The 13,737-nt window shown below is 35.9% G+C and overlaps 2 protein-coding genes across 6 annotated transcripts; both read right to left on the bottom strand.

Moving 5' to 3' along the window:
- Window positions 1-1,885: 1,885 nt before the first annotated feature.
- On the bottom strand, window positions 1,886-6,031 carry LOC137729506 (putative protein S-acyltransferase 23; the record flags this gene model as incomplete). The annotated part of the gene is made up of 9 exons (XM_088677558.1): window positions 1,886-2,812; window positions 2,901-2,979; window positions 3,092-3,190; window positions 3,323-3,400; window positions 4,143-4,200; window positions 4,618-4,717; window positions 4,812-4,950; window positions 5,467-5,630; window positions 5,944-6,031. Coding segments are annotated over 9 exons (981 nt in total), but the record flags the coding sequence as incomplete, so codon positions are not given.
- A 2,576-nt stretch (window positions 6,032-8,607) lies between these two features.
- LOC137729851 (uncharacterized) lies at window positions 8,608-11,986 on the bottom strand. Of its 5 annotated transcripts, none has more exons than XM_068468895.2 (4): window positions 11,767-11,986; window positions 11,177-11,561; window positions 10,249-10,408; window positions 8,608-9,149 (listed from the first exon to the last, which is right to left on the bottom strand). In XM_068468895.2, exons 2-4 carry the CDS (start codon window positions 11,312-11,314, stop codon window positions 8,962-8,964), a joined length of 486 nt encoding a protein of 161 aa, XP_068324996.2. In that variant the 5' UTR covers window positions 11,315-11,561; window positions 11,767-11,986; the 3' UTR covers window positions 8,608-8,961. The 5 variants fall into 5 exon arrangements, with proteins under 5 accessions (XP_068324996.2, XP_068324997.2, XP_068324998.2 ...); XM_068468896.2 differs by having other exon boundaries at window positions 11,177-11,510; XM_068468897.2 differs by having other exon boundaries at window positions 11,177-11,457.
- Between the last annotated feature and the right edge of the window lie 1,751 nt (window positions 11,987-13,737).

Genomic DNA, 13,737 nt, shown 5'->3' with positions numbered 1-13,737 from the left:
TAATATATGATGCACGGATACTTCTGTTTGGTCCTGTATCAGATAAGATACTTGTCCGATACTCTTGGATACTTGTCCGACATGTATCCTGGTTGATAGACATGAATTTGACAAGATGGATATACGTATCCTACATTTAGGATACACGTATCCCGTCTTTTAGGATACATTTACACTTTCAAAAAAGGTAATGAGAAGAAAATTAATAGGAGATATCTATAATTGAAAGTTGCTAAATACAAGGAGCTTCCCTCTAATTAAAACCATGAATACGACTCTCACACTTCATCTACAATTTAAAGAGGATTAGATTTCGAACTTTTCTTCTCTAACGACTCAAATGTACTTGATTTGAATGATGAATTATGTTTTAAAATGTATATTTTTGTTGCTATATACATTTTTATTTGCCGTATCCATAACGTATCGTATCGTATCTTAATTTTTAGAGATTTTTTGTATCGTCGTGTCATATCGCCATATCTGTATCCGTATCCATGCTTTATAGGAGATAATAAAACAAAAAGCAATAGGAATATAAAATGTTAACATGATTTAACCGTGACCGCACAAATAAGAGGAGATGAGAAGAGCATCCAAAGAGGAGGGCAGACAAATCTGCCTCCATCAATCTTTCCTTTCATGGATGAGTGATTGGCTGACATCTCAAATTCTAACATATTTTAAAAAGAGCATCTCCAATAAACACCACAGATTGTAACTTATTGGTAAACTAATTTTAATAGAGAATTGTTATTGGTACTCCAAAAATCTTATTCTAAAATTCAAACTTTCTATATTTGGAAAGAAAAATACACTTATAAGGAGTGTAGAATAAGATTTTTGGAGTGCCAATAACATTTCCCTTTTAATATTGCATTAACAAAATTAACTGCTGTAACTAAAATTGCAAATTTGTAAAACAGAGTGGTCAAAATTTGCTAAATTGAAAACCCAATGGCCAAAATAGATTTTGACCATAAACACGGTGAGAAAAAAGATTTGAATCCGACAATAAAGTTTGTAAAGTAAGTTGAAGTCTAAAATTGTAAAATTTGTAAATTTTACTCTTTAAATTGCCACGTAATGAACAAATTAGTATTTGAGAGTTACATTTATCGAGTGCAACTTACATGATGTATAGAAAAACTTACCATGACAATACATATTATTAGAAAAGATGATCACTGGACGGTAACACGTTCTACATAAGTTACTTTTCAAATTTTGTGTAGTACATTTGAGACGCATTTAAGAGCCTGACCATTTACGTACCCGGCCAAAGCCAGCCATCCCTCAAAGAGCCAATTACGTCAAGAAGTTACAAAACATTGAAGAGATGAAAAGATGGTGGTTTTCTCTCAATCTCTGGAAAACAGTGGGTGGCTCTATCTATTTATAGTAATATATTGTGGGACACTCTTCAGTTTCAAGTTGGAAATGAGATCCACTTCAGATCTCTGTGTTCGAACCGTTCAAAAGAGAGTAAGAGATCCAAGCCGTTCAAGTTTGAGTGTTTGGAAAGTGACCAGTGAAATGGGCTAATAGGCGTCACATGATTGAAATTGAGTAGTCTAAATCTCTTCGGGCTCGAGACACAAATCTAGAAGTGGATCTCAATCCAGTTGAGTCTTGTGATTGACAGTGTCATGGTGTCAAAGCTGAACAAATTCTATGATGTACGGTTCAAAGTACCAAGTTACAACAACTTTTAGACATCCACCATGCAAGAATAAAAAATAAAATGAAATATGTGCAATTCTCATCATGGTAAGCAAATTGTCAGGAGGCATAAGAGGTCGCATTATTTCAAGCATCAACTCTCTATCCATGCCAATAATAATCTGAAACTGAGGAGAAAGACGATCTGTGCAGAAGACAATCGCAAGATAAAAAGCTTTCATTTCTTTTGCATTTTGTTGTTTCAATTGTGTACATGTGGTGGCTAACTTAAAATGGAGTTTGTAGTAGTAAATGACCGGGAATTATGTATACGAATTGGGTAACCTAGATATGGTGGGATAAAGTACAAGCAAATACAGGTGGAACACCAAGCGTCATCCGTAGCCTGGGACAATGGAGAGGACCGAATAACGTTCTGAGTACTAACTGGCAACCTGCTGCAGTGGAGACCAGGCAATTTCATCATCATCTGTGTGGCCCTGAATGAGAAAATCAGAACAATTTTTCCTGCACCCATGGTTATACGGGTTTTGGAACCGCCCATCTGGACTTCGAAGATACCCATAACGATTAGGTTTAAAAGGCAATTACTGTAAGTACATAGTCTTAGTGGCCATTTTCGTTTCTCTTGCTAGTATTCTCAACAGGATGCCAAAAGGGGCATAACTTTCTTATCAAATGCTATCTGCTCCCACATTCTTTTCCCATAACTTAATGGGTTCTTCAATCCATATTTATACCGCCGCAAAAGGAAAAATCTCAAGAAAGAAGAAAAAGGAGGTAAACAAAAAATAAATTGTCTTCCAAATTAAAGACCGTATGAGCTCGCTAATCCTTGAATGCAACAGAATGCTAGTTAATCCATTTCGAGAGTATGATTCCCACCTCAGAAGATGTAGTTTTCACATTTTTGGAGGAACACATGTTCTGTCTTTTGCTAACTTAAGCTAACATTATGTAGTAAGGGTTCCGTCAATTACCTGAGTTGCCTGTGCCGTCGTTAGGGTTGTAGCATATATCAAAATGATTATGTCCACAAGCAGAAAAGCAACAATACTAGGATATTGAACTACCACACGGCGAATCCATGTTTCTTCTGTTTGCAATCCCGGCAATGCACTCCAAATCCCTGTCATCATGAAAAGACAGCTGTCATCTAGTAAAAAAATGAAACAAATAGTTCAACACAAAGTTCATAATGTCTGCTACCCACATACTTTGAACTGCAACAGCAGTAGAAATGAGTGACATCAAAGATCTTAACCAGATAAATATAAAGAAATCCCGCTTGTTTCTCTGCAAGAATCAAATTAAGAGACAGTGGAGCTGGTGGAAACAAATGTGACCTCAAGAATCCATAACATAGTTATACTGAGTTGGACTATGATAAGAAGTTAGCACTACTTACCTTTCCAACACAATTAGATATCCATGGACAATGATGGTCAAACTGTTCTACGCATCGGTTACATGTGGGGCAGTGTTTAGAGCGAACAGGTCTAACTATCTGAAACAAAAGAACGTCAGAAAAACATGACATTAATCAAATATACAATAATCATGTGCACCATAAAGAAATATCCAAATATATTATTATATTTAGTATCCTCTTTGAAAGAAAATAGGACATCAAGTTAACCTTGCAAGTGGGGCAAAGTTGAGACCAATTTCCCATCCATACAGAGGAATTGTTTAAAGCAATATTCAACAAAGGATCCTGAAAAATGTTGGTGCCCTATTAGTAAGCTCAGTTACGCTAGTATATAAGTCAGCAAAGCCCCATCTGAAGCTGCATTTCTGAACACTGCCACATACAGAGTAGTAAAATTGTTTTTACCACATATGCACGCAGAATATGTAGGTTTAAAAACTCGAGCATGTCTTGTGACATCATTATTTTTCAATTGCATTATATGGGTCATTTATTGCCTAGTCGCATAAATATTGCTGAGGGAGACTGACTTGTCTTGCATTATTCCAAAATCAAGGGTTCTTTTGTTCTATCAGAATAATTGATCTTTGAGTTTGGGGAAGAAGGTGAAAGTGTTCTGTAGTTGCAGATCAATAGCTTAGCTTTCAGTGCTGTGGTTGGAAATAAAAACAAGGATCATTCAAAATTTTGATGGGAAGGATTAGAGTTTTCTTTACATGACAATTCCTTGATTTTGGACCTCTCTCAGTTCCGTTTCTTCCAAATCTTGTGATACACGATTTTTTTACTTATGCATATGTGATGCTGTCACTAAAGATACACCTAACATTTTTGCATCAGATGAGATTCAAACTATCAACCTAAATAAGTTCGAAGTAAGTTTCATGCCTACCACCTTCTGTTTTAGAGAAACTGATGGCTTCAGAAAAGAAAATAAATGAATAAATAGAAATTGTTAGGGTTAGTCATCAGAAGACTACTTATTTTGAACATAGATGATAAAGACTAAACAGAAACACTGCATTACCTCTGTATTTATAGGACTGCTGAAATCCCATGCTCCCTTGATGTAACCTGGATCTTTACTACAAGCAAATGTGGTAATTGTTTAACGACATCACAGTAGTAAACGTGGCAGATAATTGTTCAGATAATTCATTACTAAACAGAAGATTTGTGATATATATATATATATATATATATATATATAAAGCACATCTACTATTAAAGCATAAATTTGCCAGGCTGGTAATCTCTTGGCAATGTTTCAGATGTATTAGGTTCCTCCAAAAAAGGACTGGGTGGGATTATCTGGTGGCTCTGGAAACCAACATTTAGTGCTAAATGACTACTAAATTGTGTAAATTAGAAGTTCAAGTATCAACGCACATTCAAATTTTCTTACTGAAACTAATTAAAAACATACCCATTTCAGAGAACTGGAGAAGACAAAACATAAAATTTGAATTTACTTTTAATTATGTATTCCAGGAAAGAATTACCTGCTGCACCTGTAGAACATAATCAAGGAACCCACTGCTAATGAAATGGCAGCCCATCCCCAGAGACCGACAGCAGCAGTAACCTTTGTCAGATGAGGAGCTAACATGAGTACGTATGAAGTCAGTAAGGAATAATGAGCAAGGGAACTCAATCTATCTGAAATCTTAAGGAAAACTGGAACAGGCTTTACTACCTGCGAGGACTGAGTTCATAAAGAGAACTGTCTGAAAGACTATTATACACAACAAAACAGGTGCGTAACCAACATCCGCCATCTTCCCAATGCAAAATTTGTCTCTCCAGCAGTTTCTATGAGCCCGCTGCTGGTTAGCCTGCACAAGATACAAATAAACTCTTGTTTCTAACATGGTTATATTTTAAATATACCTATTAATTGTTAACCAAATGTTGTAGAATACAATTTTCCCATCCACAGGGGACACATCACTTGAAATTACTTTTCTCATGGGAAGAAAATATACATAAGGATACATATGACATATATGTTTACAAACTCCTGCAATTATTCCAGAAAAGAGAAAACAAATTCATGTTTGGGGAGGCATGTAAGTTATGGAAAGTACATGAGAACCAGTAACCAATTTGTTTACCTTATATATGTACTATACATTACACTAAATTCTCAACAAAGAAAAGAAACTGTGAATAATAACAAATGTCAAAATCTATGAGATGAATCTACAAGTTATGCAACCATTGCAAAACATGGTCCGATATCAAAACCTCCTCCCAAACTGAACCTCATATTCCCATATCTGCTTTTCAAGTCTCGTTAGATTTGGTGATCAGAAAGCTATCAGTAGTGCTATAAATATAAATTTACGTACAAGGAAGAGAGCGACACGCTGATGACCTTTATCAGATGCAATCTGAACAGGAGTAAAACCAGCATTGTCTTTCACCGTTAATTCCTTCTTAGAGCCAGCATAGACAAGCACAGTGCAAGCCTCCACGTTCCCCCTTAAAGCAGCCCAGTGCAAAGGGGTACAACCTAATACCATAGTATACTCAAATCAGACCAGAAAGCAGAGAACCACAAAGAAGAATTAGCATGATTGAAAGTAATATTGTTCGATATAAAAGAAAATCAGTTTTTTACAGGTATCCTAAGGTAGCAAATTCATGATCATAGCCATCGATGTGTTGTGTATTGCATTATTTGACACCCGTCACGAAACATGTCTAATCACTCTCTTCTACTCAAGCCAGTTTTGACACATTACATAAACAGCTGATGTAGAAATTTAATTGTACTACTAAAATAACCAGAACACAACATATTTAGGTGAATAGTAGACATTTACCTTCTTTATCTTGTCTCCCTTGGCATGCATCTCTAAACAGAAGCAATCTAACTGTATCTGCAAAATCTTTATCTGCGGCCCTGGTTGAAAATATAATAATTGATTAATTCTCCTGTAGACAGTCTCAAAACAAATATTTCATGTTACCAGATACGTAAGACTGCTACACAGAACAGAATAATTTAAACCACAGAATAATAGATTTAATTCATGACAGCCCATGTTGTCATGGAGAAATTAAAAAAGCACGATGTCAATGTCACAGAATATGAAGACCCATGCCGACAACTTCTGGACCGGTTGCCACAATTTTGTATCTAGGACAATCTTTGACAATTTAACAACATTCCCATTTGTTGAATGATTTGTTGTGGTTCTTCACATTGTAGAATGCTTGTGTTTGTAGTGTCTATAAATGTGGGATAAGATAATATTATAAAATGTGGGTGTAACACAAATAAATAAATTAAAATATTGATGCGGTGTAATATATATAAATAAATGAAAATATTGTCACCTGATCCGCTAAACTTGTCCCAATACACATATTACCAGAAGCATGAGAGATAGCGTTTTTACAGCAAGTAAATGAAGCGTTGAGTTTTTTCCAACGACCTTGAAGACCTTGACTAATTATGGTGTCTTTTCCATGTACATCACAAAACGCTTTCGTAATTTTACTCCACATTTCTCTCTTATCCATCTCATTACATGTAATCGGGTCATGACCCAGCATTCACACAACGTAACATCTTCGATGAGCTTCCACGTAGTCATTTTTCTCTCAAAAATTATATGAGAGTTTTGGTAGAAAGTGTTGAAAATATTGAAATATAGTGTAAGGTGGAAGATGAGGGTTAGGTATTTATAGAAAAATGATATAAATTTTAAAATTTTTTCTGTATTTTTTAACAATTTTTAATTAATTTTTTTATAAATTTTAACTTAGTTAATTAATCTGGACTGTTGAATTTGAAAAAAGATTCAAATCCAACAGCCTATACGTTGACACATGGACAACGATCATAATTTTGACTGTTGTGCCTTTTTTTTAAAAAAAAACTTTGGGGGGAAAAACGTGGAACTTTGATCTCTAGATCGAATGGTCCAAATTAAGCCACATCACTAGCCATTGGATGTCAAATTCAAAATTTTTTTACCGTAGGAAATCCAACGGTCCAGAAAACTAGCTGTTGGAAATCCAACGGCCCAAAAACAAACACGTAGCCTCCCCCATCAGATCCCTAAGCGTGTCTGCGCTGGCAGGCCACCCCCATGTTTTCTTGTTGGAGCGCGCGGCCACACGCACGTGTTTCGCACGCGCTTGGTGCAAAAAAAAAAAAAATTAATTGGCCTACAACATCATGTTGGCGTCAGCATGACGTCAAGCGGCCTGTCTCATAGCTCAATCCATTTTGGGCTGGCCTGAAAAACCAGCTTGGGCTGGGTGCCGTCCTATCCACATGGGTTGGAGGGGATTGGTTAGGTGCCGGGCCAAAAATGGTGCTAGGTGCCGGCCTAAAAGTTCCCAATGAACTTGCTCTCAAGTGAATTACGGAACTCTAATTCCTTTGCCTCTGTAGTAACTATTGTTGACAGAGGTTTTGGTTGCAAAAATCCATCACAATGCGTCATGATGACGACTATCTCCATCATAATATTTTTTTTTATTCTAGATCTTTTCTTTATAAAAGAGATGGTCCCAGACCTTCTCCGAATCTAATGATCCTGAGCCTAAGGATCAAATGATCTGGGCAATTGAAATTTGATCCAATGGCTACAAATAGGAGACCCTTCTAAAAGTTATAATAATTGTAGCCGTTAGATCAAAATTCAACAGCCTAAATCATTTGATCCTTAGGCTCAGGATCATTAGATCCGGAGAAGATCTGGGTTTAGTTTAAATATAGCTTACCATCACTCTTTTAAGTAATTTAATCTTTTTTTTTTTTTTGGAATTGTTATTAGCACTCCAAAAATCTTATTTGGCACTCCAAACTTTCTATAATTACAAAGAAAAATACATTGTGAGGAGTGTAGAATGAGATTTTTGGAGTGCTAATAACAATTCTTTTTTTTTTTTTATATACCAAATCATGTTAAGACGATATTGCTATATATATCTTGTGAATTTTGCATATAACGCCTTATCGTAGTGGTGAAAAAAAATTATGTCTATGCATCTTGATGCAGGCATTCCATCGATCCTCCTCCCCAAATATTTAACAATTTAATCCACTACACTATCTATTAGTCAAAAAAAAAAAAAAACATCTTTTGAATTTTTATTGAAAAATACTTAGATAAGAACACCGTAATAGTATGATACAACTCATAAAAATATAATCGTCTTCAAAGAATCGTGGGAATTTGTTGATATGTGGCAATCTGACATCAGAGAATCGGGCAGTTTTTCTGTTTAGACCTACAGGTGAAAGCTAAAGCATCAGATACCATGCGACGGTCAACCCATACATCATGTAAGATATCCTTCACGCCAGGCATTCATGTGTCATGACATGTAATTGTTCATTTGGAAAATAAAAAAAGTAAAAACCTTCCAAAGAGTAAATGTATGTTACAGACAATAAAGCAGATTACTTCCATAAAATAAAACAAAAAATAAAAAAATTAAAGCAGATTACTTGATTTTCAAGAAAATAATAAAACTAAAAGTAAAAATTTATTACCACTCGTGACAAAGTAAAAATTCATCACTTCAATAAAGCAGATTTATATCAGTCCCAAAAGGGAAAAAATAGTGCAAATCTACATTATATTTACATTTCTTAAATTTGCTTTCGAGTTCTTAAATACTTGAATGAAAAACCATGGCAGGTGTTCTTAAAACAGAGCTAAAAGTAGAGCTCAAGAACTTGTAATTGACACAGATAACAAGTACACCATAATAGGGTGCTTGGGAGAACCATGTCGAAGGAACTTGGCAAAATGACCCCATGACTTCGAGAGAAGGGGTGTCAGTAGGTGCGGTAACAACTATGAAGAGTAACAAGGATGTTACGCAGATTTATCACTTTCTTGTTCAGATTTAGAATCTTTTGCCTTTCTCTCCATGACCTGCTGGATGCCTTCTTGGTACCCATGTATAAAACTTTGAAGAGCATCTCTATATGCAGACGCTCTTGTCATGTACACCCGCTGCAGAGCAGGCTTTAATGTCTCCATTCCTCCTCTTGCAGCCACAGCTATTTTTTTTTATTTCCAGAGAAAAGCATTAAACATAATCAGATCTCAAACCGTTATAACTGAAAAGCATAAAGATTTACTAAAAACAAGTACTCTTTTGTTGTTTATGTTGTTAGATAAGGGGAAGATGAAATGAAAAAAGCTTATTACAACAAAACGACACAGACAAGAGAGAGAGAGAGAGGCCTATGTGTTTTTATCACAACAGATTGGTAAAAGTTACAGAATCATAACCCAAATTCTATACAGAAGTTTAGAGACACAGGCAATCAACAGATGAAAGAGCACCCAAACACAAAAACCAGCCAGAAAGAAATGCCTTGCAAAAAAGTGTCCGCAAATCTTCCTTTCTATATTTGTTACTTATACTGGTTTACTTCATCTTCCCTTTACAGGTATTCTTTTGTTGTTTATGTTGTTAGAGAAGGGGCCGATGAGATGAAAAAAGCTTATTACGACAGAAAAAGAAAACGACACAGGCAAGAGAGAGAGAGAGGACTATGTGTTTTTATCACAGAGTGGTAAAAGTTACAGAATCATAACCCAAATTCTATTCAGAAGTTTAGAGACATAGGCAATCGACAGATTAAAGTGAACCCACACACAAAAACCAGCTAGGAACAACTGCCTTACAAAAAAGTGTCCACAAATCTTCCTTTCTATATTTGTTACTCATACAGGTTTACTTCATCTTCCCTTTACAATCATAAAGTTGAACCACTTTCAAAAGAAGCATATGTAGATTTTTTTTTTTTTTTTTTTTTTTTTTTTTGAAGCTGTTTGGATATGCAAACAACTATTAAAAAGTTAACCTACTGTACTTGAAGAAGAATTGATGCATGTAAAATATTTGATGGGATCGAATGATCAAGTTGCATGATTCAATGATTATTTATGCCAACTTCCCAAGTAAGAACATTGCAGGACACTAATGCAAACCAAATCAAAGAACAAAAAGAAAAGATCTATAGGGCATCAGTCATCATCTTCATAGTCATATGCATGCATACATCATATAGAACAAGCAAGCGTTCCACTAAGTTATTGTTAAAATGGTCACACTGATCGATATGGCAGCATAATGTAGACATTACTTACCAAGATCCTCTAAGGTTGAGGGTTCTTTCTCTTTAGCCGTTCTCTGTGCTCCACCAGGTCCATCTTCACTCTCTTTATTCTTATAATCATTAGGTCGCAGTTCAGGACCAACATCCCGCACCCAGCTGGTGGCATAAAGCCTAGAAGCCTCCTTCAACACCTGACAGCCAATACAAGGTATAAAATTATAAATTAACATCCTTCATGTTAACACCACATGCATAAATGTACTAATAAGCTTTAACATATCCTAAGCAAGAAAACATAGTTCATACTCAATGAAAACAAGACAAACTATATCTGAACCTAGACGAAAAGAAAAGCAATAGCCAAATATTATTAATAGCTCAAATCATCAGAAACAAAATCAACTTTAACACTCAGAACTTCAAATTTTAAAGCATTCTACGGTTGAACAATTGGCCTTATTATCAAAATTCATATCAGAATTGGTCAACAGAAAGATCAAATGGTTAGACTAACCAAATACGAGGCTGATATGTACCCAACCCCCGTGTTAGATAAACAGTTACAACACACAAACTAAAACTCTTTCTACACGGGTCGCTTCTGCTCAGTAGCACTTTTATATTAGTACTCTTATCATAAGCAATTAAGCGTATAAGTAGATTTGAGTGATAATCCAAGTGTTTCCTGGAAAGCACCTATCCGTTAGCTCAATAGTACTTCTCCATGAAGCGCCATTTTAGACAATTGTTAAAAAATGTGTTTTCTGATATCTGAAAGGTCAAAAGAACTCCCAAACATGCTGTAACTTGTCCATTTTATTTTCAAAAAGCATTTTAACAATCCAGTACTTGTAATTACTTCAACGATCCATGAATTAGTTAAACGAATTGGATGTGAGTATGATTAACTACAGAGCCTATATCTATATGTGTAATGGAAATGAACGTAAGGGGCATACCAAGAACCACTCATGCATGGTGAGCTTACGGCGCTTCTTGATATGAGGAGGGTCCGGCAGCGAAGATGGAAATGCAATCTCTTTCAGATCATAACGAATGTAATCATACACTTTCCGACACACCACCCTGACCTTCATTTCTGTGGCGCCGTTAACGTCCCTCACTTTGTGATGTGGACTCCAAACTTCTACCTTTGCAGTGGCTGATACTCGAAGCCTAATTCCATATGCTGCTGTGCTGCACTGGTACAGACTTCCAAGCCACGGCTACCTGTACAACACTAATATCCATCCAATGCAAACGACAAAACAAAACCACAGACCATGTCCTCAACTGCAATGGGTCCAATCCAAATGCATCCATCTAACTACTAATTACGCATTTCTTTGTCGAAAATGATTCAAGAAAAAAAACGACATGTAAAAATTGAGAGGAAAAAATAATCCGCAAATAAGAACAATAATTCATAATTTCAACTCTATTTCTAATTCTTTTCAGTTTTCGGAACAAGAATCACAAATCAAACGAGGACAGAGAGAGAGAGAGAGAGAGAGAGAGAGAGAGAGAATGAGTCGGAGAGAATAGTCACCTGGTTTGCGACGAAGCTGGAATAGAGAAAGGAGGGTTGAGCCTTCGGACTGGTGGAGTTCCGTGAGAGAGAGAGAGAGAGAGAGAGGGGTTTGACTGCAGCAATGGATTCTGACAGTGGTGGGTTGGGCCGTGGGGAGTAAGGGAGGAAGGAAGAGGGAGGAAGGGGGCGGGGATTTGGTTTGCTGGGTTTTGTTTCCGGGGTTTTTTTTTTCTTCTTTTTGGGGTTCTATCTGCAAGGGACATTTGTCAATTTGACTCCTGAAATTGTACATAGAAGTTAATTTCCCCTTGAATTTTAATTTTAATCAATAACTTCGTGAACTTTTATAATTACCAATTTTCTTCTTTTAACTCTAACTTTAATTGATTACTTCCCTGAAGTTTTATAATTAGTTAATTTTTCATTCATTTTGGTCAGGCCGACAACACATAATAATTGTATAAAGGCAAAAAATAAAAGGGAAAATTAGACAGATGAAAGATTTTAAAACGTAAATCTATGAGAGAAATTGACTATTTATAAAATTTTAAGAGGTAATTGACTAAAGTTAAAATCCAGGGGAAAAGTGGCTGATTATAAAAGTTTAGGGGTAACAGACCTACAACAACAACAAAGCCTTTTCCCATTAAGTGAGGTTGGCTATATGAATTCTAGAACGGCATTGCGCTCGGTTCTGTGTCACGTCTACCGTTAAATCCAAGTACTCCAAGTCTTTTCTTAGAGTCTATTCCAATTCTCTGTTCTTTTGCAAGATAGATCCTAGGTAATGAAAGCGGTCGCTCTTTCGTACTTCTTGGTGTCCAATCGTCACCCCTAACTCATTTGAGTTTCCGTTTGCACTGAATTTGCACTTCATATACTCTCTCTGATCGACTTAGGCGAAGACATTTAGATTCCAACACTTCTCTTCAAAGGTTAAGCTTCGCATTTACTCCTTCCTGAGTTTCGTCTATCAACACTATATTGTCTGGGAAAAGCATACACTAAGGAATATCATCTTGAATATGTCATGTTAACTCATCCATTACCAATGCAAAAAGTTAAGGACTTAAAGATGAGCCTTGATGTAATCCTACAGTTATGGGGAAGCTTTCGATTTGTCCTTCATAAGTTCTTATGATAGTCATTGCTCCATCATACATATCCTTTATAGTTTGGATATATGCTACTCATACTCCTTTCTTCTCTAAAATCCTCCAAAGAATGTCTCTTATGACATTCATTATTCCATCATACATATCCTTTATAGTTTGGATATATGTTATTCGTACTCATTTCTTCTCTAAAATCCTCCAAAGAATGTCTCTTGGGATCATATCATACGTTTTTCCAAATCTATAAAGACCATATGCAAATCCTTTTTCATATCTCTATATCTTTCCATCGATCTTTGTAAGAGATAGATTGCTTCCATGATTAAGCACCCTGGCATGAACCCAAATTGGTTGTCTGAGACCCATGTCTCTTGCCTCAATCTATGCTCAATTACTCTCTCCAAGAGCTTCATTGTATGACTCATTAACTTAATACCCCTATAGTTCATGCAATTTTATAGGTCACCCTTATTCTTGTAGATAGACACCAAAGTGCTCTTTCACCACGCATTTGGTATCTTTTTTGTTTTCAAAATCCTATTGAAAAGGTCTGTGAGCCATGCTATACCCGTCTCTTTCAAGACTTTCCACACTTCGATCGATATATCATATGGGTCCACTGCTTTTCTATGCTTCATCTTTTTCAAAGTTACAACCACTTCTTCCTTCCTAATTCAACAGTAAAAAGAGTAGTTTCTACATTCTTTTGAGTTACTCAACTCTCCCAGAAAAGTATTCCTTTCATGTCCTTCATTGAAAAAAATATGAAAATAACCTCTCCATCTGTCTTTAACCAAATTCTCTGTAGCAAGAATTCTTCCATTCTCATCTTTGATGAACCTCACTTGGTTTAGGTCCCTTGTTTTCTTTTCCC

Source organism: Pyrus communis, chromosome 10, assembly GCF_041283825.1.
Source record: "Pyrus communis isolate YQ-2024b chromosome 10, ASM4128382v1, whole genome shotgun sequence".
In the NCBI taxonomy this organism is placed as follows: domain Eukaryota; kingdom Viridiplantae; phylum Streptophyta; class Magnoliopsida; order Rosales; family Rosaceae; genus Pyrus; species Pyrus communis.
The sequence above is the reverse complement of the archived record's forward strand: the minus strand, read 5'-3'. Positions and strand labels throughout refer to the sequence as shown.

Coding starts and splice junctions, on each gene's coding strand:
- LOC137729851 (XM_068468895.2), bottom strand. CDS start 11,314: ATGAAGGTCAGGGTGGTGTGTCGGAAAGTGTATGATTACATTCGTTAT. Junction 10,409..11,176: donor CCATGCATGAGTGGTTCTTG/GTATGCCCCTTA, acceptor ATTGGCTGTCAG/GTGTTGAAGGAGGCTTCTAG. Junction 9,150..10,248: donor CTCAACCTTAGAGGATCTTG/GTAAGTAATGTC, acceptor AAAAAAAAATAG/CTGTGGCTGCAAGAGGAGGA.